Source organism: Heterocephalus glaber, unplaced genomic scaffold, assembly GCF_053883595.1.
Source record: "Heterocephalus glaber isolate CG9 unplaced genomic scaffold, H.glaber_assembly_v1.0 deba00001460, whole genome shotgun sequence".
In the NCBI taxonomy this organism is placed as follows: Eukaryota; Metazoa; Chordata; class Mammalia; order Rodentia; family Bathyergidae; genus Heterocephalus; species Heterocephalus glaber.
Window position 1 is genome coordinate 7,781,251 of NW_028258307.1, and position 25,218 is coordinate 7,806,468.

The 25,218-nt window shown below is 53.2% G+C and overlaps 1 protein-coding gene, 1 long non-coding RNA gene and 1 pseudogene across 5 annotated transcripts; 2 read left to right on the forward strand and 1 right to left on the reverse strand.

The window, feature by feature from the left end:
- Positions 1 to 876: 876 nt before the first annotated feature.
- Positions 877 to 6,123, forward strand: LOC147826889 (uncharacterized). The gene is made up of 3 exons (XR_015453381.1): positions 877 to 2,302; positions 3,859 to 4,032; positions 6,070 to 6,123. It is a non-coding gene; the product is annotated as an uncharacterized LOC147826889 (long non-coding RNA).
- Positions 6,124 to 6,371: 248 nt separating this feature from the next.
- Positions 6,372 to 11,294, reverse strand: LOC147826890 (uncharacterized; annotated as a pseudogene).
- Egr3 (early growth response 3) lies at positions 10,913 to 16,829 on the forward strand. 4 transcript variants are annotated; one of them, XM_004848332.4, is made up of 3 exons: positions 11,726 to 11,874; positions 12,312 to 12,364; positions 13,185 to 16,829. In XM_004848332.4, the coding sequence occupies exons 2-3, from the start codon at positions 12,325 to 12,327 to the stop codon at positions 14,195 to 14,197; spliced, it is 1,053 nt and encodes a 350-aa protein (XP_004848389.1). In that variant the 5' UTR covers positions 11,726 to 11,874; positions 12,312 to 12,324; the 3' UTR covers positions 14,198 to 16,829. The 4 variants fall into 4 exon arrangements, with proteins under 4 accessions (XP_004848391.1, XP_004848389.1, XP_087072946.1 ...); XM_004848334.3 differs by lacking the exon at positions 12,312 to 12,364 and having other exon boundaries at positions 10,913 to 11,874; XM_087216820.1 differs by lacking the exon at positions 11,726 to 11,874 and having other exon boundaries at positions 11,883 to 12,364.
- Positions 16,830 to 25,218: the final 8,389 nt, after the last annotated feature.

Sequence of the window (25,218 nt, forward strand, 5' to 3'; positions counted from 1 at the left end):
CATGCTAAGAGAGAAGATGGACAGGCATGAAGACAACTCCATGTGTGATTGTGAAGGATGAGCCCCAGGACAGGGCAGCAGGGAGACAGGCTAACAAAGGGGTTACAGGGATCCCTGGGAGGACAGAGCAGCCTGTGCACAGGGAGAGGCTGGAGGACAGAGGCTGGAAACCAAGGCACACAGGTGCTTCCAAAGGTACGCAGACTCATACCTGATGTTCACTAACCTGTCCTCCAGCCCTGACCCACAGACAGCACTTACAGTCCAGTCTACCCATCAGGACACCGGTCAGCATCATCCAGAGCCCACATATTTTCCCTGCCCCCTGCAAGCCATGTTCTGCCATCCACCCATAGACAAGTGTGCATGTGCACATTTGCACACACCTCTACTTATGCAACCTGTGCATACATACTGTAAACATAGCAGTCCACACGCTATCAGATGGTGAGTGCACCCACTAGACACTTCAAGGTACCGACTCTGCCAAGCTCTTCCTAGACATCCATGCAAGCTCTGTGCATATGTGTGTGTGTGTGTGTGTGTGTGTGTGTGTTCAGCCCCAGAAAATGTGTACATGGAATTTTCATGTACGTGCAATCTTCATGCACACCTACTTTGTCCATAACCTGAATACACACCAGCTCACCATGGACAGAGAGACACCTCCATCCCAAGCAGACTTGAGGACTAGACATGACCTAACCACAGCTCTCTCTTCTCAGTCCCCTGAAGCTACAAGTAGATTTTTTGGTGGCTACAGGGGAGGTTTCATGTGTGCGGTTTGGGGGATATTGGGAGGACTGAAGGGAAGTTCTCACAAAAGAGGGGAGCCAGGCCTTCCCCTGGAGTCTACAAGGAAGGCATCCACACACATGCCCATCCTCTCTGCGGCCCTCCCACTGGCTCTGTGCCCACACACTGCCTGGCTAGGAAAAGGAGAAGCCAAAAGTGGCCAGTCTGACTTGCTAAATTGGACCTTGGCAGAGAAGGGGAAACGCGTCAGTTCCCTGGGGAAGTGGCCGAGCCCAGGGCGGCCACAGGCCCCTGGGCTTCTACTCCGATGGAACAAAAGTTGCTCAAATAGATCTGACGCTTTGTTTTCGAGCCCGAAATACCCTGTGGCAGCAGCCGGAAGTGTGACCAAGGTAGGGAAGTAGGGCAAGAGGGGAGGATTCATTCAAGTTTCCATTGCGGCAACTTTTTCTTTCGTTTGAGGTCTAGCAGAAGCTTTCCTACCTCTCCAAGACAGGGCTCTGGCAAGAGGGGAGTGTGCCTCTGAGACTGGGCCTGGGGGCCATGCAGCTCAGTCATGCCCCCTTCCTGAAAATGACCCTGTCCTCACACACTGTAGACTTTTATCTCGGGCCTCCTGGTGGCAGAGCAGGAAGTGGACCCACAGGAAGAGGGGCTGATGCGGGGAAAGGGGTCAAATGCCAGTGACTGCCTTCAGAATCGTGTATACTTCGATGAATTTCTTTTTTTTTTGCAAAGATCCTGTTTACACAGAAGTTTCACAGTATCCAGTAAACTAGGCCATAGCTTGACTAAAACTCAGACCCACACCATTTGGATTCAGTCCTTTAATAAGATACTGAACTCCGGGAGGCTGGGGCAGAAGGATGGAAATTCCAAGCCCTGCCCGGGTAACTTAGGGACTTAGCAAGAGCCAGTCTCAAAACAAAAATAAAATAAAATAATTAAATTCAAAGGGGCTAGGAATGTAGCTCAGTGTGAAGGTCGTGGGTTCAACCCCCAGTATTACAAAATAAATAAGCTATATGAGTGCTAGCTCCAAACGCAAGGGTGGAGGAGAGAAACTGCTGCTACAGACAGGATCTCAGCACGCACACCCTGCCACTGTCAATGCCCTTGTTCTAATTTACTTTTCCTCATGCCCCTTACCACTATCTCACATGTATAACTTGTTTACTTTCTGTCCCCGCCCTGAATACTCATCAGACCTGAGATTCCCAACAGCAAGGACTCGGGCTGCTTTCATCAATGCCTTAACCCCAGCATGTGACCGGGTAATGTGTACACAGTCAATAACTGCCAAATATCCAAAGGTGGGAGGAGGGGAAGTCTCCCGGCCCTTCTCTGCCCTGTGGGCACCTGTTCGTTCAGAAAGGCCTGCTACACAGGCACCAGCGTGGGGTGGGGTGAATGGGAAAGGAGTGCAATGGGAATATAATGCCAAGTCAGAAGTAGCTCCTGTGCTTGTGGAGGAAGTGAGCGGACAGCGTTCATCAGTGTGGGAGACAGACATTTACTGAAGGATGACACAAAGGAACATAAAAACGTAAGCAGGCAGGACAACCCTGGCAACCCTGGGGAAGACTTGGGCTTACTTCCTAGCAGGGCCACCAGCGGGAAGGACCTGCATAGTGGTGGCTGAACTGAGTGAGGGTGCTTGGAGTGTAACATGCAAAGGCCCAGCCCCTGCCCTCGGTCCCTGGGTGCTACTTACCAGCTCTTAATGATGGCAGAGTAATCACGCTAATGAAAAACTCCCTGGGGGCTCGGGGCTGCCAGACTGGGATGAGGAAACCAGGAGGCATTTGGGAGCCGCCGATGAGTCACGCTGAGTGTGCTTGGAGCTGTGCTAGGCACGGAGGACCTGGCCCATTCCCTGCACTACCCCTCTCTGGCACCCCAACCCCTGCCTGAGGCAGCCTGGGCCCAAATCTCCCTTCATCGGGCCATGCTACCTGCGAACCAGGCCCCCGCTGCCATGTGTGGTGGAGGCCTGAGACAGCACCAGCCCTCCCCTGCCTACTCATTACCTGGGCTCCGGCCCTCTGGAAGGGATCATGCTCCGATGTGTCCAAGGTGCCCTGAGATCCCAGCCTGGGCTGGGCTTCGCATCCTATCTCTTAAAGACTTGCTTGCCAGTGCCTCAGTTTCCCCAACTGAGTAGCAGTAGCTCACAATTCTCCACACTACCACCCCCACCCACACCCTGCCCCCGGGTGGCAGGAGTATTAATTACAGTTTGTCCCTAGCTTTGAAGATGAAAAATGCCAAGGATCATTACCACTCAATTAATGGGGCTATTACCTCTTGAGTTTATGCCTGATTAATTCTACCCCACCCCAATCCCTCCCCTAACCTGGGATGCTCCGTGTTCTCTAGTGTCCCTGCCTTGACCACGCCACATGCCCTACCCCACAGGCTCCTTCTTCCTGAATTTCACACTGGGAACTGGCCTCCTCAGGAAAGGGGTCCTAGTAGAGTACTTGGCACAATCCCCATTAAACAAGCATTTGTCCGGTTCCCGGATGCGTCAGGCACGAGCTGCTAGGGTCCTGCAGGGAAGGCCACAGACCTGAGCTCTTGCCTTCATGAGGCTTACATTCTGGGGTCCAGACGTCCAAATGGGATCTGACACATACTCAGGGGTCCCTGTGGTCCCCATCTGCCCCTCCATGATTTCTCATTCATCCAGACAACAGATGGGCCTAGGCCGGGCATCTCCTGGAACAAGCTGGAAGGACGGTGATAAGGGATTCTAGTCTCAGAGACAAAAACAATGAAGCTGACGTAAAGGGATCACAGGTCCTTGTGAGCAATTGCTGCCTTCTCTTCTCTTCTTCTTCCCTCTCTTCCTCACTTGGAGTCTTAGCCCTTCCTCAAGGGCTTGCTCAGGCCCCTTCCTCCTCCATCAAACCTGTATTTGCCCCAAACACTTCCTTCCTGCATGTGGGTCGTCCCCTCTGAACTCCCTTGTTTGTCCCTCCTCATGGGACACATGTGTCTTGTATATGATCATTTCCACTAGTGTCTCATTCCTCAGTCTGTATTAAACTGCCCGCTTCTGAGAGCAGGCTCAAATCTCAAGTTCGTTTTCTTCCACAGTGTGGCAGGAAGTGTTCTGTAGATGTGAATCCCATCGATCCACCCCCTGCAATGGGGAGTTGGGGAGGAGAGGACAAGACTAGAAAGGACTAGATGGAGCAAATGGAGTGGATCCAGCTTCCCCTCTAATCAACCATGTTTCAGAATCAGGAGTGACCAAGTTGGTCACTTGAGGTGAGTCAAGAAGCTCTTATTGGGTACATCCTAGGGACAAGCACAGGGCCAAACCCCAAGAAGACAAAAATGCATAAGACCCAGTCACTGCTCACAGGGAGCTTGGATACTACCCCTTAACTTTCAATAACTTTCTGGGTGACCAACCTAGATGATTCTGCATTATCTAAGAGAGAAAGGGAAAAGTCATATGACCCTGTTCTTCTGCTCCTCCACCATGACTCCTGCCTGGGAAGGCCAGGCCATCAGTCAGGGCTTCCTGGCCAATGAATAGGCCTCCAGGGAACTCCAATCTGGGCCTCAAAGAGTCCTTAACTGCTTTCCCTGGGTCCCAGGTTATTGATTGCATAGAAGAGCAAAGAAGCCAAATGTGCGCCTCTACGCCCTCGTCAGTGGGCAATGTTTTCAGGCCCAGGAGCATACTGAGCCTGGAAGGGAATCAGAGAGAGGACCTAGGGGCTGCAACGCTCTCTGGTTTCCCAAAGGCTTTTCTTACAGGGCAGGGAAGAGAAGGACCTGCCAGCCCTTGGGTTCAGTCTCCGGCCCGTGGGTAGCAGCCTGCTCCCAGCAAGAGGTGCTGCCTGTATGGGGAGCCCTGGAGAAGACTTTGCCCGCATCTCTTTTCCCTCCTCTCCTGTCCTGTTCTATCCCCCTCTTTTTTGCTCCCCCTGGTCCCCTTACATTCACCCTTTTCTGGCTCATTTTGAATCACAAAGTTCCTCTTTCCAAAAGGCCCCATCCCCTGAGAGTCCTTTCTGCAGTGATACCATCTCTACCAGCTGAGAAGGGGCTGTCCCACAGCAGGCCCCAGGGGGATGACAGGCCCTCGAGCACATGACTCTACTTACCCTCCATGACTCCCCTGAGCTATGACAGCACAGTTTCCATTACAAGCTCTCATTTCCTGACCCCTTCCTCGCTCTCCCTAGGGACCCCAGAGCAGCACCCCCGACACCCCTAAATGGAACTCTAACACATTCCTCCAGCCCTACCTGCAGTAGAGTCAGAAGCCCCTAGATTAACAGAGCTGGGAGGAATTTAAAGGAAGGTTTTCCAGTCCAACCCCTCCCTGAAGCCCAGGAATGAGAAGGGCCTGTCCCAAAGTCATAGATAGAGCCTAGAAACCAGATTCCCAGTCTAGGGCTAGTACTTGACATCCATCCAACCTGACCTTTCCCAAGTCTCACCTTCTATGCCCTCCCTTCCCTCTCTGTCCCTACCCAGCCAGACCCTGTGCACGTTCTCACCCTCTGCCCACCTGTGGCACCTAACTCGAGGCTGTGGACTCCTAGCTGGGGAAGGTTCTCTAGGACAATCTGCCTTAGGGGCCTGGCGCACGCTCCCAGCAAGTATGACTTTGTAACAAGACTTCCTCTTCCTGGTCACCACTCTCCCTGAAATTATCTAAAGTGTGATCCAAAACATCCTGCTTCTTCATTAAAATACATTACTGTACTTTGAATTTAGATACAAACAGGTGTATAAAATGGAAGTGTAGCCCATAATATATACCAGCACTCGGAGTGGAGTCTGAAGCAGGAGGATCTCTGTGAGTTCAAGGCCAGCCTGGGCTACATAGTAAGACCTTGTTTCAAAAAAACACACACAAAAAATTTTTTTTTTGGCACCTGGGATCGAACTCCAGTCCTTGCACTTGTGAGGCAGGCGGCAGAACCACTGAGCTAAATCCCCGGCCCTAAAAAATTTTTAATAAAATTTTAAAAATAAAAATAAAACAGAAGTGTATGATTAGCTTACAAAGGATGCAGTGGCCCTTGACACAGCCTAGGGAATGGGGCCTGAGCTGAGAGGGACACAGTTCCCCTGACACTGTTCCTCCCAGACTACCCTAGGAATGGCAGGTGCTGCACCCTTTACTCAGCCTTGGGCAAGGGCTTCTCCCCTACCCCCATCCTGGGTCCAAAGGGATGCTGGGATGCCACATTCAAGTCTTTCTTCTACACGTTGCTTTCTCCCCAGGTTTGGTACCTATTCATCCTCTTACCCATATGCATCTCATTTCTTTCTCCACCACAGCTATAATGGAGACTAGAGATGAGGTTATGGGCATTCTTCTGGAGGCACACAAGGTGAGCTCAAATGTCAGATCAACCACTTTGTGACCAGGTAACTTCCAGCAAGCTATTCAGACTCTTCCCAATGACTTAAGATTTTTTGTTTATAAAAAAGCCACATGTAGTGGTACATACCTGTAATCTCAGTACTCAGGAGGCTGAGGAGGGAGGATTGCCACAAGTTCAAGGCCAGGCTGAACTACACAGCAAACAGTCTCAAAAAAAAAAGCACAAAGGCAAATGTGGAAAGGGTAGCCCTAAAAGGTTCACATAGGACTGTTGTAAAAAATGAAGAAAACTAAGGATGTCTACAGGGCCTGGGCAAGGCAAGCATCAGATATCAGTTGCCCCATCTTCTGTAGCTGCAGCCTAAAAGTCCTGTCAGCCAGTGTGGCACCCTAGACAATGGTTAGCTCCAAATCAACCAGGAGCCCCAGGCTCAAGTTCTCCATGAAGCCTGCAGGGACCTACTGGGCTTCTGATATGTTTCTTTTCTGCTAACTTCCAGGCCAAACCTACTTAGCCTCTGAGCCCGTTGAGGTTACCAAAGAAATGGCAATGACCTGGAGAAATGCAGGAAGGGGTGCCCAGGGAGATGTTACTGGTGAGCTGTGGGTCCCCTATGGAACCTCTGTGGAGCCCCCCCAACAAAAACCAATGGAGGGGCCTCAAAAGAACCACCATAGGAGCAATCTCACCAGGGTGGGCCCTCTACATAGGTGTTTGGGACTTGGGCCCCAAACCTCCCACTTGTTGTCCCTGGGTTTAATGTCCCCAAACCATTTCTCATTTCAGTAGCATTAATGACCACCTGCCCTTTGCCAGGTGTCACTCGTCCTAGGTATTGACTTTAGTTTCTTTAGAGTATTTATTACCCTAAGTTTTATTTTTGTTTTTATTTTATGGTTCTGGGGAAGAACCCAGGGCTGGGTCTGCTAAGCAAGTGTCCTACAGTGGAACTACATCCCAAGCTCTGAGCATTTTAAAACGCAAACACCCTCTGAGAAGGGCAATGCACTACATGTCTAACCCCCCAGATTGCATTAATGGGGGGTGGTCCTTTCTTGGAAGACAGCAGAGGACTGGCTATATGTTTCATAAATGGGGGAGAGGTGCTAAATAAAGTTCAGAGGGCAGAGGTGACCATAGACTAAAGGACCAAGACAGCCATGACTGTCTTTTTCTGCCAGGGATGTGGGTCACCCCATGTCCTTCCTTTATACTTCCCCCACAATGGAAACAGCCCCTGGAAGTGCAGCTGCTGGGCTAGCTAGTTGGCTGGGCAAGAGCAACGAAGGCCTAGGCGGCTTGGCTCTGGGCTCTGCTATAGAGGGCCGCCCGTTTCACCAGCGCTGGGGGAGGGCACCCTCAACCAGTGCCTACTCGCTCCCCAACAAATTCAGGGCTCAGAGTTCAGGTAATTAGGCCCTTGGCAATCTCACCTGAGCATGCCAATAAAACTGAAAGAAACCCCTTCCGCCCTTCTCCAGGGAGAGGGAAAACAGGGAGGGAGCAAGAGAAGGGAAAAGCCTTTTTTTTTAATGATGGATTCCAGAGTCCTGGTGATGAGGAAGGAGAACACTAGAGTTGTACAGAGCAGCCCCTCCAAATCCTGCTCCACAATCACAGTTATCCCTCTTGTCGCAGAACAATGGTGGCCTCTGTCTGCCACCATTATCCAGGGTGACAGTGGCCAACCTGAACAGGAGGCAGTCAGTGAGGGCTGAAGCCTGGAGGGAGGACTTCCCCAGCACTGCTCTTTTCGTGGCAGAGAGAAAACAAAAGGCCCTGGAGTCCTCACCCCACCCCAGGAGCCATAGCTATGTACTAAAGACGTCTAAAAGGATGCTCCAGAGTGCTTAAGAGCAACTTCTTTTTATGCTGTCTTGTGTTACAACCAACTGTTGAGCTCTTAATCCATGCCTGGGCTCCTGCAGGATGGGACGCGCTCTTTCTCCTACATTGGTACAGTGCCCAACCCAAATAGGAATTCCCTTTTCTCCATAAATAATAGGCATTAATATTTCTTGTATGTGATCACACTGGCATGGAATGGAGTTCCACACCTGGCCCTGCTTACTAGCTATCTCTCACTCCTGGGACACACAGGGGAGAGCATTTCTGTTACGTGGCAGCGTGGGGGAGAATGTGGTTTCACAGCAGTCATTGCCATTTACTGCGTGTTAGGCATCTGGCATAAATACTCTACGAGGATTCTCTCATTTAATTCTTCCTACAGGATAGGCACTGTTATTAGTATCTCAGTTTACAGATTAGAAAACCGAAAGAAAGAAATTCAGAAGTTAGCCCAAAGTCACACTGAAGCTTTCCGGAATACTTTAACTGAAGGCTTCCATTCTGTATTAGGAATGAGTGGGAAGAAGGGGAAGTCTTCTTGTTCCACAAGACCCCTACCCACTCTTGCCCAGCAGGTAAGAAGGCCCAGCTACACGCTGTCCTTGGGAGCAACGAGTCCAGCTGGCCTGCCTGGAGTGACTACTCTCTCCTCCGTGCGCTGGAGCGCTGGAAGGTATCAAGGACTGCTAAAGAAAACACCTCTGCCTTTCCCAACGCAGGCCCCGTGGAACAGGGATAGACAAGGCTTCCAGCTGTGCCCTGCCTGTCCTCCCCCCGGGAGAGATCCGACAGGTGGATAGCGAGTGCATTGTCGGGTCTTCGGGAGCTGAACTGGGCACCCGGAGGTCTCTCACTTCCTTCCCACCACCCCCGCAGGCTGAGCTCTGCCTCGCGTGGGGAGACGTGGGCAATGCAGTTAGTCTGAGGGCCTGTAGCTCGCCCTGGGCTGAGAACCTCGAGCAGCCTCGGACAGGAACCCGCGGAGACGCCCCACCTAGCCTCGGGTGCACGCGCAGCAGGAAGGGCCGCGGAGGGGCCCGGACGGGGCCGGCACCCGCGAAGCTCGCCGGTCACCCCCGCTCCCCGCCCTTCCTCTGCCAGCCTCTGTGGCCAGAGGCCTGAGCCGGTGGCTAATTTGTCACGCCCCCCAGACCGCCTCCCTGGGTGACGCTACAGTCTGTGCGGTTCCTTTAAAGGCTGCGGGTTCCGCTCTTCTTTCCTTTTCCACTGGATGCCAAAATATGCAAATCCGGGGACCGGAATCTGAAGCCAAATAGAGGAGGAAAGGGCGCGGCCGGCGCGTCACCGGATCCGCTCCTTGTATGGCTCTTCCCGGCTTGGCCCGCTGCCCCGCGACCCTCCCTGCAGCCGTGGGCCCCTCCCGCGCCCAGCCGGGCTCACGCCGCCGCCCACGCCCCCGACCGGCCGCTTGCCACCCCCGAGGGAGGGAGCCGGGGGCGCGAGGCGCTGCAGGCCCTGATTCCGGCCGGAGCCCAGCTCCGCTGCAGCGCGCTGCCTCCCCGCGCCGCGCGGGCGGAGGAGAGCCCGGGGGCGCTGTGCCTCTCCGGCTTAGGAACTGGAACCTGGCGGGAGAGGCGGCGGGGGTGGCGGAGAGAGGGCTCGCGGGCTGCGGGAATCCCTCCTTCCCTAAAACTGGAGAAGATCCGGGGGAGGCCGGGTCCTCCCAGCCTCAGCTCCCCGAGGGAAGAGGGGAGGGGAGCGGGGTTGTCATCCGCCCCCTCCACCATGCGCAGCTCGGGAGTTCCTCCTACACGTCCCCGGCCCGCGTGGCCCTCCCACGGCTTGAAGCCCGGGGATCCTCTCTTCCTCCTCGTCAGCACTCCCACTCCCCCCGAGACAGGCACGTTCCCCCAGCCCCGACTCTCCAGCGGGGGACGCGGGATTCACCGTGCCCACGCGGCCACCAAGGAGGGAATCCTCCCCCGCCAAGCCGGTGTGACGCGGGGTCGCGCCTCGTGCTCCCTCCCCCTCCTCCCCCTCGCCCGGGCCGGGCCGCGCGCGCCTTGGGAGCAGGCCGTGGGGGGAAGGCATCACCCTCCCCCGGGATGCGCTGCCGCTCAGGGAGGTGACAGCGCTCAGGGTCGGCACACAGGCCGCCCTTGATTGCGGGGCGCCGGCAGGCAGCAATGAGGACAGCCCTGTGGAGGGCGAGGGGGAGGGTGCAAACTAGGGGCAGCCGACGCAGTGGGAGCTCGGAGACCGTGGGTTCAGTCGGCGTCCTCCTGCTGCACTCAGCGGCGGGCCCTCCGAAGGCAGCGGTAGATAGCGACTGTGCCCGGGCCTGCTGGGACCTCCTGCCATCCTGTGGCCAAAGAGGCTGCTTTGGAACTGTTAGGAAATTTATTTGGCGCACGTGTTTTCTATCTCCTAAACTTCATTCTTATTTCTTCGCCACTCAAACCGCACATCCTCAGCCCCAGATGTGTGGGGCTCTTGCCTCCCGCGCAGCCGCTGGGCTGCTGTGAATCTCCACGCCAATGCGCTCCGCCGAGAGTCAGCGCAGGGTCAGAGACCCGGGGAGGAGCAGGGCATGTGGGCGGCGAATCCGAGTGAAGTCGGAACAAAAGTTTTCGCGATCCTGGACCAAGGAGCCCTGACACTTTGAACCCTCGCTCCCACCCCGGCCAACAGGAAGCTCCCCAGTCTGAGTCCTGGGTAGGGACTGCGCGCCTCGGAGAGTCGCGGCAGCGCACACCTTGCGGGGTCCCCAGCAGTTTCCAGGGACGCCGCCGGGGTGTTCAGTTTTTCTCCCTGCCGGGGTAGTCGGAAGCCAGTTCCAAACAACGCTGCCCTATGACCCCACCCCCAAACGCGCCCGAGAATCCAGACCTGAAACAAGCAGGCGCGCGCGCGCGCACACACACACACACACACACACACACACATTCACACGCTTGGTGGCTGGTTTTTCCACTGCGCGCTTTTTGAGCTTTGCACCCAGCTGCATCCCTCTTTTCCTCTCTCCTCTCGCATTTTCCTTCTTTCTTCTCTTATTTGTCTCTCTCTCTCTTCTTTGAAGAGCGGCGTGCGGTGCTGGGCGCTTGCACGTTGGCTGCGGCCCGCTTCCTGCTTTCTAATGTTCCATTGTGAGGAGCTTCCATTGTGACGTCGCGCCCCTTCGGCTGGGCTTTGTCTGTCCATATATGGGCAGCTACGTCACGGAGCTTTCCCGGGGCTCAGATAAATAGGCTGGTGGAGTTCCCTGGCTGGGAGCTTTTGGGCAGCAGTGAGCTTGCTAGGCAGCGGCGGGGCTGGTGGTGGTGGTAGCGGCGGCGGCAGCGGCGACAGAGGCGGCGGTGGCAGCAGCATCGGCGGCGGTGGCGGCTGCGGATCGGGGGGCGGGGGGGCGGCGGGCGCGTGTCTGTTAGTGAGATCAATACTGAGGCAGCGTCCGAACCCCTGGAGCCGAGATCCCCCCCAGCCCAGCCCCCACCCCACCCCTGCACACGCCCCACCCCCCACCGGCGACCCAGCCTCTCACGGCACTGGCGGAGGCGCCCGAGAGGATCACCCCCGTTGCCCCCCTCTCACCCGCCCACCCCCAAAAGAGAGAAGATACCCTCCCCTGGCCCACCCCTTCCCCTCTTCCCTCCTCCTCCCCCCGAACTTTCCCTCTCGCATGCTTTTCCCCTGCACCACGGATCGCCTCTCGGATGCCGCTCGCCTGGAAGCTGCGTTAGGAGCGAGCGGCGGCGGTGGCAGCGGCGGCGGTGGAGGCGACAGCTCGGGAGTGCTATGACCGGCAAACTCGCCGAGAAGCTGCCGGTGACCATGAGCAGTTTGCTAAACCAACTGCCTGACAATCTGTACCCCGAGGAGATCCCCAGCGCGCTCAACCTCTTCTCCGGCAGCAGCGACTCGGTAGCCCATTACAATCAGATGGCTACAGGTAAGGGCGGCGGGGAGGCGGCGAAGCAGCGAGGAAGGAGAGGGAGAGAGAGGAGGAGGGAGCGAGCTAGCGGCGGAAGGCTGGATGCACGGATGGATGGATGGATGGATGCATGGATGGATGGATGCATGGAGAGATGGATGGATGGAGGGGGCCGCTGGGAATTATCCAGGGGGCGAGTTGCTTTCCCACCCACTCCCCCCGCCCTCCTCGATCGGCAAGGCTCGGGTGGCGACGCCACCGTAGAGGCTTCGGTTCTCCCGGGTGGGGGCAGCCGCCGACCAGAGAGGGAGGTATGTGCGAGCGGCCCTGGGTTCTCCTTCCCCACGCAGGGGGCCCGATCTCTGGGCTGCGCGCAAGGCGTGGTGCTGTCGCCCCCTTTCTCGGGAGGAGCCCAGCGTCTTTTTCACCCGCGCTCTCCCCCCTTACTCCCTCAGCCTCCCACCCGGGATGGAGCCATGTGCGGCGTGGAGTCCCCGCGGTGGGAGAGGTACTGCGACGCTGCCTTTCCGGGGCGTTCAGCAACGCCGTGGGGGTGTGGGGACGGTGGGGAGAGGGAGGGGGCCCATCCGCGGGGCAGGGGGAGCTGTCTCGGGGGGCGATCTTGGGACCGCGGAGCTTGGGAAGGGCGGCCGCTCCCGCCACGGAGACACCGGCCGGTTTTCCGCCGCCCTCCGCCCTCGCTAGCTGGGGCTAGGCTCTTCCCTTCCAACAAGAACTGAAAGCTCCTTCAGGCCCGGAGGAGGCTAGGGCTGGGGGAGGCGGTAGGAGGGCTCCCTTCGCGGGCGGCACCCTTCCACGCTCCGAGGACAAAGCGTCGAAGCGCTCCGGGTCCGCGACCTGGGCGCAGCGCGCGAAGGGGGCATTGCCGGGGCGGTAAAGGCGGGGCGTCCTGGAGTAGACAGGGCCTGGGAAAGAGCACGAGTTGTGTTCTCTGGAGAGCTAGAGCCCCGCGCGCTCCGGGTCTGAAACTACCTGTAGCTGCAGCTACCTGCCCGCCCCACCTCGGGAAGAACAACAATGCTTCTTGCGCGCGCGCGCGCGTGTGTGTGGTACGTGAGTGTGTGCGCGGCGTGTGCGAGTGTGTGCCGCAGCCTCTCCACACCCCGATCCGTAGTATTTTGCTGTATCCAGGTTGCTCCCGGGAGCGCGGCACCGCCCGCTTTGCGCCGGGCTCAGCGTTCCTCTTACCCACGCGCTGCGCACTCCAGCCGGCCGCACCCTCCGTACCTGGGCGAGGACCCGGGCGCCGCGTCCCGGAGCCGGCTCGGCTTCACTCACCCCTCCCCTCTCTCCCTCGCTCTCCGCAGACAATGTGATGGACATCGGTCTGACCAACGAGAAGCCCAACCCTGAACTCTCTTATTCGGGCTCCTTCCAGCCAGCCCCCGGCAACAAGACTGTGACCTACTTGGGAAAGTTCGCTTTCGACTCCCCTTCCAACTGGTGCCAGGACAACATCATTAGCCTCATGAGCGCCGGCATCTTGGGGGTGCCCCCGGCCTCAGGGGCGCTCAGCACGCAGACGTCCACGGCCAGCAGCATGGTGCAGCCGCCGCAGGGAGACGTGGAGGCCATGTACCCGGCGCTGCCCCCCTACTCCAACTGCGGTGATCTCTACTCGGAGCCCGTGTCTTTCCACGACCCCCAGGGCAACCCCGGGCTCGCCTACTCCCCCCAGGATTATCAATCGGCCAAGCCAGCCTTGGACAACAATCTCTTCCCCATGATTCCTGACTACAACCTGTACCACCACCCCAACGACATGGGCTCCATTCCGGAGCATAAGCCCTTCCAGGGCATGGACCCCATCCGGGTCAACCCGCCCCCCATTACCCCTCTGGAGACCATCAAGGCATTCAAAGACAAGCAGATCCACCCGGGCTTTGGCAGCCTACCCCAGCCTCCGCTCACGCTCAAGCCCATCCGGCCCCGCAAGTACCCCAACCGGCCCAGCAAGACCCCGCTCCACGAGCGGCCCCACGCGTGCCCAGCCGAGGGCTGCGACCGCCGCTTCAGCCGCTCGGACGAGCTGACCCGGCACCTTCGCATCCACACGGGCCACAAGCCGTTCCAGTGCCGGATCTGCATGCGGAGCTTCAGCCGCAGCGACCACCTCACCACTCATATCCGCACGCACACGGGCGAGAAGCCCTTTGCCTGCGAGTTCTGCGGGCGCAAGTTTGCGCGCAGCGATGAGCGCAAGCGCCATGCCAAGATCCACCTCAAGCAAAAGGAGAAGAAGGCGGAGAAAGGGGGTGCGCCCTCTGCATCCTCGGCGCCCTCGGTGTCCTTGGCCCCCGTGGTCACCACCTGCGCCTGAGGCTCGGGCTCCCAGGCGCCCTCTTTTTCCCTCCAGTGCCTCCCAGCTGCTCACTTGAAAGCAGCGGGAAAGCCAGCCACGGAGGCGCAGGGGCCGCGCCCTGGCCTCTCCATGGACGTGCGGCCCCTTGCACCCTTCGATGCCCCCAATCCCACCCTTTCACACCCTACAGCGGTTGGGGCCCAAGGCTGGAGGCGCCTTCCCCTCGCCATCCCCCCCCTTAACCGAGGCGTGGGGGCGGAAAGGTGGCGTCTAGCCCGCTTTGTTCAGTTCGGATCGCCTTGATCCAGGGGCCGCTGGGCCGCCCCAAGGACCTGCGGAGGACTGAAGGGGGACGCACCCAACCCTCGCCAGGCCCAAGCACCTCACTGATTCCCCCGTGTTTCCCTCTGTCCCCCATCGAAGACCCGAGAGGGGGAGGGGGTATGGAGCGCACCAAAGCGCAGAGCTTGCTGCCCGCCGCACGCACGCGCGCCTGCGTGCGGGGATGCGCGCGAATGTGTGCGTGCTCGCGTGTGTGTGTGTGTGTGTGTGTGTGTGTGTGTGTGTGTGGCGCGCACGCGTGTGTGTGAGATTCTTGAGCTGAACTGGGCTGTGTCTACCCCAAACTCTTCCCCACATCGGGTCCCCAAGCCGCCGGGGGACGTCCGGGGCTGGGGGCCTGAACGTGGCAGGAGGAGATGGTCTTCCATCTGCTCCGAAATAATGTTTCTTACAGAAATGCCTCGGAAGCCGCCGCCGCGGTGCTGCTGCCACCGCTTTGGGTTTGACCCCTCAGAACCCCTCCTTTTCCTAGCGCTTCCCTCTTAGGCCTCAGGGCACTTTGATCTGCGGGGAGAAAGCATCATCACTGAGCCTGCCTTTTTAAAACGTGTTTCCTCAGCCCCACTTCTCAAGAATCTGGGTTCCTGAGTTTGCCCTCGGTCCTTCCCCGCTCCCCTCCTCCCGTCTCTCTCTGCCTCCTCCAAGTGTGTCTCAAAAGCTTTTCCCAGAAAGGCAGGCCGCAACCAGCCACCAGCTTCCCATTTTCTCTCACTCACACACCCATTCCAACTTCCCACCGGTCTCGAGAGCTGGCTCTGGGTTTTTTGCCCAACACAACAGACAGAATTTAAATATATGTATATGGCGTGTGTATGTATGTGTGTATAAAATGCACAGGCATACATATATATAATATACACACAGTATGTATTCCTTGCAAAAACAAATCTCTAAGGTACTTGGCTATCCAGTGCAGCGCACTGGCATGAAGAGAATCTGTAGGCACATACAGCTTGAAATGATTTATTTTTTATGAAAATGTTAACTGATGAGATTGTATCTACATGTGTGTGTATGCGTGTGTGAATATATAGACTCACATATGGGCATATACGTATATATATGCATACACATCTCCATCCAAATTTTCCTCAAAGATACATGAGGATTTTTGCATTAATCCATATTAATGAATGAACCATCTCTTTTTCCATGCCCAATGTCACCTTCTCCCTGCCCTACCTCACCTCTTCTCAGGCATCGCCTCTTCCCCAGCTGTCCCTCCCAGCCCTTCCTTGAACAGCGAGGCCCTTTCAAAGCATAGAACTAGGGAAGGGTGCTCTCTGACACAGCTTCTAGCACAGTCTTGACTGAATGTACTGTTCCCTATTCGAGTTATTTCTCCTGTGGCCAGAAAGCTGCCCAGAGAGAAGGAACAAAGGTCTGGAGTTTACAGAATGTCTGTTTTTAAAGTCACTTTATGCGTTTCCCACTTTTTTTTTTTTTTAATAAAAAAAGCACCGTTTTGGTGGTGGATAAATAATACTAAAAGGACTCTAGTGAAAGGGAAGAGAAACTCAAAGAGCAAGGAGATTGTGAATTTCCAGGTACTCGGGCTTTTTGTAGGAGAGAGAAGAAGATGAAGTTTGCCAGGAGGGCCCATATTTTTTCAGCTGAAGGGTAAAATCTTTCTTTGCAGAGACAGTATTTTGCTGACTACTTTTTATAATGTGATGATTATTTAAAAAACACAAATTTTGGTCACTTCAAAGCTGGAAGGAGGAATCAGATATCCTTTAATATTTTTTCCTTGCTCCTTCTGGAATATGCATGTCACTGCATGGTAACTCTGAGTTTTCTTTTGTTTTAATAAAACTGTTCTCAGACATTTAAGCTAAACTAAGAGAAAAATAACTTTGTTGCCAAAAGGTTGTGCTATTGGGATTTTTTTATATGTCTGCATGTTTTAAAAACCAACAGAAGAAAATGCACTCTAACTTATGTGAATTGAGAGAAAAAATCAGGTTTTAAACAGGAAAACCTATGGGGAATGATATTTTTTGAAAGACTTTTGTATAAAGTTGAGTACTTAGAAAAAGACAAACCAGATGTAATATATTTTGTGGATGTTTTTATTTCTTGGATTTATAGTACCTTATACTAAGGTTAAAAAATGCTTGATATTGTGAAAAGGTGAAATTCTTCACCAACATTTCATTTGCTCCTTTGTCACATTGTTATGCCAATATAATATAGTTAATGAAAACAGCATTTTTAAAAACCGAAATATTGAAATGGTGTAATGTTGTACCATTTGCACTGTGAGCAAATGCCAATACAGTAAATATATTGTGTTTGCTGACAATCAGCCGGCCTTTAAATCTCCTTATTTTATTTCTTGTTTTCATAGCATAAAGTTTTGGTTTGGCCTGTTTTTTGTCTTGTTTTGTTTTTGGCTGGTGTTTTTTTTCATAGGTTGTTATGCTTGGTTTTGCTGTTCTTGCTCTGAATACTCTTAAAGTAGAAATGTGGAACCTGGTCTTACGGGAGGTTGCTCAGAATTTTATATAGATTCTCGTGTTTCATATCCAATGTTGAGTGCTTACCATGACTTTAGGAGAACAGGATTCCACTCCACCCTTCTGGGAGTTTCAAAGTCCCAGGGAAATTAGGTGAACTGTTGGATAAACTCATGAGAGTCAGGGCTGGTGACTGGAATTTTCTAGAACCTTCCTGTGGTTTCCAATGTGTAAATCTCTTGGTTTGTGAACTATTTCTCCAGTGGTCTTAAAGAACTCCCCAATAGGACCCTGAAGGGCCTCTATAGCCATACTGAATAGTTCTTTTGCTTAAACTTTTAAAGTCTGAAAAACAGGTGGAGACTTGACAGGGGTTCTTTGGGGTTGGCAAGATAACCAGAGAGATTGGCAGCTCTTTTGTGGTCAGATAATTGGGGGAAAATCAGGTTTTAAAGTTCTACAACTTTAATCTCACTTGGACAGGATTCCCCTAGGCCTCACTGCTTGTCACTGCCTGGGAAAGTTGATCCTTGTTGGAAGTAGTTTTTAATGAATGACCCAAAGATCTGATGTTTTCAAGAGAAGAGAAAACATTTGGGGTTTGGAGAACACACAGGGAAAGTTTTTATAGCATCATATGATTTCTATCTCCCATGAAAGCAGTGGTTCCCCTGCCCTGAAAGCTATTTTCCCCAGAACATTCCTCATCCTTAGCTGAGGTGACTGACCAACCTAGAGTTTCACCCTTTGCTCTTGATGAAATATGTGCCCTTCATTGCTTGTGTCTGCATCTCCATCCTCTCCCCTCGCCTTATTACTTTAGAATCCTTTATCCCTGTGAGGCTTGTTCTAGAGCAGTCTTTGAATAATTCAGTCCTCTCTCCCTCTCTTTCCTCCTGCCTGTCAAGTAGAATACTCACTTGGGCTTCTCTGCCAGGTGTTTCATGTATGATCTGCTTCACCAAAGTTTGGAGTTTGGTGCATGACACTGGGCTGTGTAAACATAGCACCAGAATGTCACAGGCACCAGTGTCTCAGCCTCTGAGGTGCCAACCAGACCAACTTCAAAGCCACAAAAATGTGTCACTGCTCAGAAACTGCTCTTGCCACACGAATACAGGCCCAACACGGTGAGAAATATGGGTGTCTTTCCAGTTGGCTATAGTTGCCAAGAAGTCAAGGCCAGAGCTGAGTGGAGGAGGTGAACTGTGGCCTTAGAAAAGAATGTTTTTGAAGTGAGAGATGAATAAAGAGAAGTATGAAATCTTAAATTTTTGCACCCACACAATTCTAGGTCACTGGCTGCCATCTTGAATTCCTTTTTCTCACCTCATGAAACTAAGGAGTCCAAACTGCAGCTTTACAGAGAGCCACGTAGAGATATTCTTTTTTAGCAAATGGAATCCAAGATGGCTGGAAATCTATCTCTCTGCTAAACTGGCAGTTTCCTTCCAGATTTCTGTGTGTTTTTCAAGTAAATATTATCAGAGCTGAAGATGCTATCACTGGGTGTCTTCATAGTTACCAAACTGCCCCACCTGTACCTTCTCCAATCAAATCAGGCCTTCAGAGTTACACTTTCGTCAACAGGGTACTGTGCTGCATGATTAATAAACTCACTTCCCATTGGTGGATATTACTCAACCCAACCTGGTTCAACCACTGGGTTACTTGGCAATATGGCAGCCCGCCTGGCTGGCACCAGCCCCATGTGGTGTAATCACTGATTCACACTTTGTAGCTAGATAAGGCTGTCCCAGATAGCATCTCACCAGCTACCCAACCTGCCTGGGTTTTGTAAATATGGGGAGAGGAGATTCAACTCTGAAACCTAGGGATGAAGCACTGAGATGGTGGAGGAAAGGCCTGGGGAGGTGGAGGGGGGGTTTCCATGAAAAGGAATTGACAGGCCTTGCAGAGAAGAGACTCTGGAGGAAAATCAGGCATAAAAGTATGGAAGCAGTAGAGGTGTATCTCCTTCAAAGCAGCCCCCAAGGAGTGAATTAAAGGTCCACATGTGCCACCCTGGGAGTAGCATCCTGAAAGTGATGGCTCAATGCAAGATTGTATTTGGTGAACTGTGACTGGATATAAATGAGATAATTTGGGGAATGTGAAGCAAGGCACCATGTATGTTTTTGTATGGTGGTGGTGGTAGTACATGTCTGTATATATTCACAAACATACAGAAAGGAATAGCAAGGTGCATTTTGGTGACTGAAAGCTACAGCAGTGGCCAGTTGTTACTGCCCAATTTTTGCTAATCTTCAGATTTGTCTGCCACACATGAAGGGGTGGTGAGGTGAATTTTCCTTGCCCTAATGCACTTCCCTGGCATTCTGGAGTGATAAGCCTGGACAGCAAGAGGCCTCTGTGTGTCCCAAAAACTAGAAATCATACTGGCACAATCTTAGTGACTAGGGAGAAATGTCTGACTTTCTAAAAGGTACCATCTGGTTTTAAAAATAGGTCATAGTCCTAAATCTGTCCCAAGGGGTTGTTTTCAGAAAACCCAGTCTTTGACCAAAGAAAAGAGATCTCCCGAGAAAGGGGACAAATCCAAGCGAGTCTTAGAGACCTTTGGCCAGACCAGTCCCTGGGACAGCCCTGGAGATACCCAGTCTTCCCTATCCACCATCCACAGAGAACGTCTGGCCCAGTGGCTTCTCCCAGCTTCCCAGTTCTTGAAACCCCACCATCCTTGTACTTGAAGGTTCCCATCACCCCCATCTCTATTATTTTCAAGACGTCCTTGTACAGCCCAGTACAAGAACAGAATTGGGCCATGGTGAGAAGCCATGTGAAGAGGCTTTGCCCCATTTGCAGTATAGCCTCTGATGTGTCATGCCAGGCCAACATAGGCCCAGGCCCTGAACCTTCCTCTCACAGCTGGTTCTTCTCTGGTTGGAAAAAGAAACAGCCCCTGCCACCCACTCTGCTGGCCATGGGGGGCCTCTGGCTCCAAGGTAGAAACACTATACCTTCCCTTCTAAGGGAAACTCACAGATGGCTAAAAGAATTTTGTAAGCAATTTTACTAAAGAGCTAGTGCAAACAGAACATGGCCACAAAGCTGCAAACAAGAGGAAAGTCAACAAAAAAGTTTAGGCTGGGTGGGAGTCAGACCACCAGAAGTTTCTTCATCATTGCCTAACCTGCTTCCTGGCCTCACCTCTGTGGAGGTCCCCAGTGCATTGTCTCAGGGCCGGGACACACAGCTTCTGTGTGTCCCTAGTTGACTGAGATCCTGCTCTGGTTCCAAGGTCCCTGGATGAGAAAGACCCTTTCTCTGGACCTCAGAAACACTTTCCCTGGACCTCAGGCCTCCCTTGCTGCCCCCACAGGCTCCTACATTACCCTGTTCTGGAGGCCTCCAGGACTCCACCATTCTCCCATCCTCTCCTGCTCCAGTGGTTTCTCTAGGCCCTGTTCATCTTGCACAAAGCATGATTGCACTGCTAGTCTTTCAGCCTGGCTTTCCCCAGCAGATCTACCTGGGCCGCCAGTTGTCTATGCCTTGGGCCTTTCACTGGGGCATTATGACTCCACCGAGAAACACACTGCTCACTTCCAAATGTGAGTTCCCTTTGGGAAATCAGCTGAGGTCCTGGCTATGGTCTCAGAAATGCCTCCATCTCTCAGCTTTCCAGAGAAAAAAAGATGTCTTCAGCCCCTGAGGCTGGGGCTGCATCATGCCCCCCTCAGGAAATGTTCCCCTTGTCTGTGCACCTGCATTCTCTGGGATGGCTCCTCCCAGCAGGTGCTGGCCCACTGACCCAGAATCCATCAGTACCCTGTCTCCAGCAAAGAAAAAGGTTGGTGGCCAGAACAGAACAGCCTCCAAGTCCTTGTTCCAGGCTACAAGAGCTCTGGCGTTTTTTACTCAGCATTTTGTGCTTCCAGCTCATCCAAGGGCTTGGCAGTCTTCTGCCATTGCTCCTAGTTCCCTCTTCCCACTACTTAGGAAAGCCAGGTCACTTCAGCAAGAGTACCCAAAAATTCCATTGCCCATGGGACCCCAGGACACTAAGGAACGCCTTCTTGAGGATACTTGTTACTTGTTCAGATCTCAGTCCTGAATATCAAGAGGTAGTATGATAACCCAGCAGCTATTCTGCTTTTCCAGCCGGGCTCTTAACTTGCTTTGGGATCACAACCTCCATCCTCGATCTGTGTCTCAACTCTGTCCCTTCCTTGCTGGGTGACTGTCGACAAATTCCTTGGCCTTTCTCAAGCTTAGTTTCCTCCTGTATTTTCATTGCTGTTGTGAAGTTCAAAGAAGGTCATGTATACATGTGGCTCATTATGGGTGCTCCATCAGTGTTAGTTATCTTCCTTGTCCCTTACTCCTGTCCCCAGTTCCCATCCTGTATATACATTTGTAAGAATAAGGGCTTGTTTCCACCAGGGGTCAGTTCATTAAATTCAAACACAACCAGAGGACTGTGTAGTCCTCACCACCACCCCCAACTCCTGCCACCCATTGGGGAACCATATTGTGAACGTGGATCCTCTCCACTCATCCCCCCATCCACCCCAAGAGAGCTCAGGTTCTTTCCCCTCTTGGCCACAGCTGCGGTTCATTGTTGTCATTTCCTGTCCTGGTTCCTGACCCCCTCCTAGGTCCTTTTGTCCTCTCTCTCTCTCTCTCTCTCTCTCTCTCTCTCTCTCTCATTGAGATGGGTGGATTAACACCTTCCTGATCCAGTATCATCTCCAAAGTTAATTAATGTGTCATTAGGCTGTTGCCTGCTTCCTGATCCTTATCAGGGATTTGAATAAAACGCAGCAGCCCCAGTTCTGCTCCTCCCATCCCTCTCCCTTGATTCCAGGCAGGTTCTTAATCAACCATCCTTGACCTCGGCCTTCTGGCCAGTTCCCAGCTTCCAGCTGTAGGGCTGGTGGCACTGCCTCTGCCTAACCCCAGTTTGGGAGGAGAATGGCATCAAGGGCTATAGTGCTGTGATGTTCTCTGAAAGAACCAGGGACCCCAGGGCCTATGTCTCATCTCACCTTCTTGGGCAGGTCTCGTAGATTTGTAGAGCTGTTGAGCCCAACAAAGCTCCTTTTCGTTAAGAAAACAAAGGCTTGCAGAGGTTTGCGACTTGTCCAAGCTCACCCGTCTAGTTAGGGCAGAGCCCAGATTTCAGATCCTCTTTCTCTCAGTGGAGGGTCCCAGGGAAAGGTGCTGACTGCTTCATTTATCTAGTGAAATATTTGTTTATCTAGTAAATATTTGGAGGGCCCTCCGGGCACAATACATTCTCTAGGTACCACAGATACAGCAGTGAACAAAAAGGCTCTGAATTCTCTATGCTTACCTTCTCTGGGGCAGAAACAGATTTTAGAAAAACACAAGCAAATATGAATTACGTCTGACTGTGATGGAGTAAAACACAGCAGAGTAAAAAGAATGGGGATGGCTACGGGGAAGGAGTCACCATTCAATGTGTGCGGTCCAGGGCAGCCTCACTGGGATGGAGCCTTTGAGTTCAAGCCCAGGCAGTGATGGAATGGGCCATGGGGGCCTGGCAGAGGAGACAGTAAGTACAGGGGTCATGGAGAGATGGTGTCTCGGATTGTTCAAGACATTCCATAGAGCAAGAGTGGCTGGGGAGAGTGAGGGGGGAGCCCAACCGTAGAAAATGAAGACAGAGTGGTATGTGGGGACCAAACCATGGGAGCTCTTTGGAGAAATTAATGAAGCCAACAAATATTGAAGGAAGGCTAATGGTGAGGGAAAAGGCCAACAAACCCTGGGCAGAGCTCCCAACCTGTATCTGGGCAGCCAGCCAGGGAGCAATTGCCCTGTCCTCCCCAAGCTGCCTCTCCTTCCTGTCCCCAAAGCCCTTGTTCATCTGCTTAGCCTCATAAGCCCCTGGCTCCAGCCTTCTTAACCCTTTCATATCTAAGAGGTCAGAGGACACTGGTGATTCCTAAATCCAGCTTGGTCAAGGAGAGCCAGAACTGCCTCCTTTAAGAACCACAGCCTGAGAACCTCCCTTCTTCCTGTTGGCATCTGCCTGTGCACCAAGTTTCCAGTAAGATGGATGACTCTTCTTGCTGCTCAACCTAGGAGTAGGAATGTCCCGTGGCCTCATCTCTCAGAAATTTGTTCCTGCAAAGCCAACTCCCTCCTTTATGGTCTTATTTTCTGCCTTAGCACAGCTGGTGGATGGCCAGCTTCTGCCAGTATGGCCATATTCCCTGAGTCCTGAGCCCCAAACATGCAAAATCAGACATTCTTTGATCCACCATGTACTCCTTGTCACGAACACTCCATTTCTCTGGATTCCTCCAAGTCCTATCTTGTAGCCTCATTTCTATAGGCCAGGCAGTTTCATTCTGGGGCGGAGGATGTCTTCCTCCCCCACCCTGGGTTGTTTTTGGTTTTCCATTCATGTCTGTCATTCAGTCTCCATCATTCCTTGACAATGTGGAATTATCCAAAGCTTCTTTATATTTCATTCATTCATCTGTTAATTTAGCAAACCTGTGTTAAGCCAGGAACAGTGCTCAGTAAAGGTGGGGAAAGTGGCCACACTGTCCAAAGATGAACAAGACAGAGTCCCTACTCTCAGGGGTCTTCTGTCAGGGGAGGTGGACACATAAACAGATGATTTCCATGCGCTGGGGCTGGTGTCTGATGGCAGTGGTCCCTGATAGGAAGGCACCTAAAGCAGAGCCTGACAGGAAGAGGGGAGAGGAGGGAAGCTTTCTGGAGGATCTCAGCCAATCCTCTTCCAGGTCCCCCACAGTCACAAAGCCACTGCCATAATGAATACTCCCACTTGCCGAGTCTGTGCTAAGGGCACTGTGTGAATTATCCCACTGGACTCTAGAGAGGAGTGGAGCGACCCTGTGATCCCTGCTTGCTGGCCTGTGGGCCTGCTCACTCTTTTTTGTTCTTTTCCTGAAGGAATAAGAGAAAATGCCAGTGGCTATGGGCTTTGGAAAATAGTACAGCAGCTTGGCATCTCTAGAGTGTGCCCAGCTGGCTTGGTGGAGGTTGTCCAACCCAGATGACACGTCCCTGTGCCACATTCTGGTTGCTTCTCCTTGCTGCTACAGGGCAGACTCTTCTGGAGCTGGGGGAGGACTGAAGAAGAGGACTTCATCTTCAGAGTCCCTTGCATCCCACTGGGATATAGGAGCCAGCAGTTTCTCTGCACAGGACCTGAGCTGGGGAGCTGAGAGGAAAAAACAGCCCGTGTCCTCTTTCTCTATGGACACTTACAGTCCACCACCACCATTTAAAGCATGGATGAGCCTCAGCCTGTTCCTCTCTCAGCTACCCACCTGCTTCTTTGCCTCAGCTGGTCAAAGAGCTCTGGCCTCTCCACCAAAAGGCAAAGCTGTTGCTTCAGTCCCAAGCATTGCCTTCCTCCCTGAGTTGGACCAGAAATCAGTCTTCGCTTGGCTGAGCTTCAGTCTCCCTGTCTATACCATGGGCCTGCTGCCCTCCTCCAGAGGGCTGCAGGGAGGACCTGCGAGGTGGACCTGCGGGGTGAAAAACTATGGACAAGAGCTGAGCTGCCTTGACCCGGAAGCCTGAAGAAGACCACCAAGAAGCGGAAGATGGGACTTCTCTTCTGACAGGTCGCCTTTCTCACCAGCCCAGGGGAGCAGACCACACAGAATCCAGATGGCTCAGAGATGGCAAGCACAGAAACAGCTCCAACTAACTGTGGAGATTGTGCCGTCTGTATCTCAGGACTCTGAGATCTCTGTCCAGTGAGAATGTATATCATCCAGCAGATCTGCGCTTCTGCCGGGCTTCTCTCCCTAACTCTGATCCTGGAAGAGAGCTGCCTGACATGTGCAAACTCACCACCCCTCTCTGGGGCCTGAGGTTCCTGCAGAAAAGCAAGCCATCCTATTAGGGAACCCACATGGCACCATCACCCTAATATGCATAAGACTCAGGACCATCACCCTGCATGCAACAGCCACCCTTCCTCTGGCAGCTTCGTGGCCCAAGCTCAAAGATCCCACTTCCTGCTGCTCCTGAGTGCCAGCTGTCTCTCTGTCTCTCTGTGTCTCATGTCTCCTAAGCGCTCCACTGGCTTCCCTTCCTGGGGTTCGGAGTCCTTGGCTCTCTCATTCCCTGACTCTAGTTCCTTCGGGCCTAAGCCCATAGGAGAATGTTCTAGCCTGTGTTCATTTCTTGGAATGTGTTTTTGAACCCATTTTCTCATATTTGTCATAGAGAAAATGATGCATAGTGAAGTCCCTAGGT

Bases quoted from the DNA above. Each gene is read 5' to 3' on its own strand.
- Egr3 (XM_087216819.1), top strand. From the start codon at position 11,975: ATGGATGGATGCATGGATGGATGGATGCATGGAGAGATGGATGGATGG. The intron at 12,168-13,184 runs GTATGTGCGAGC...CGCTCTCCGCAG, and splicing joins GCCGCCGACCAGAGAGGGAG to ACAATGTGATGGACATCGGT.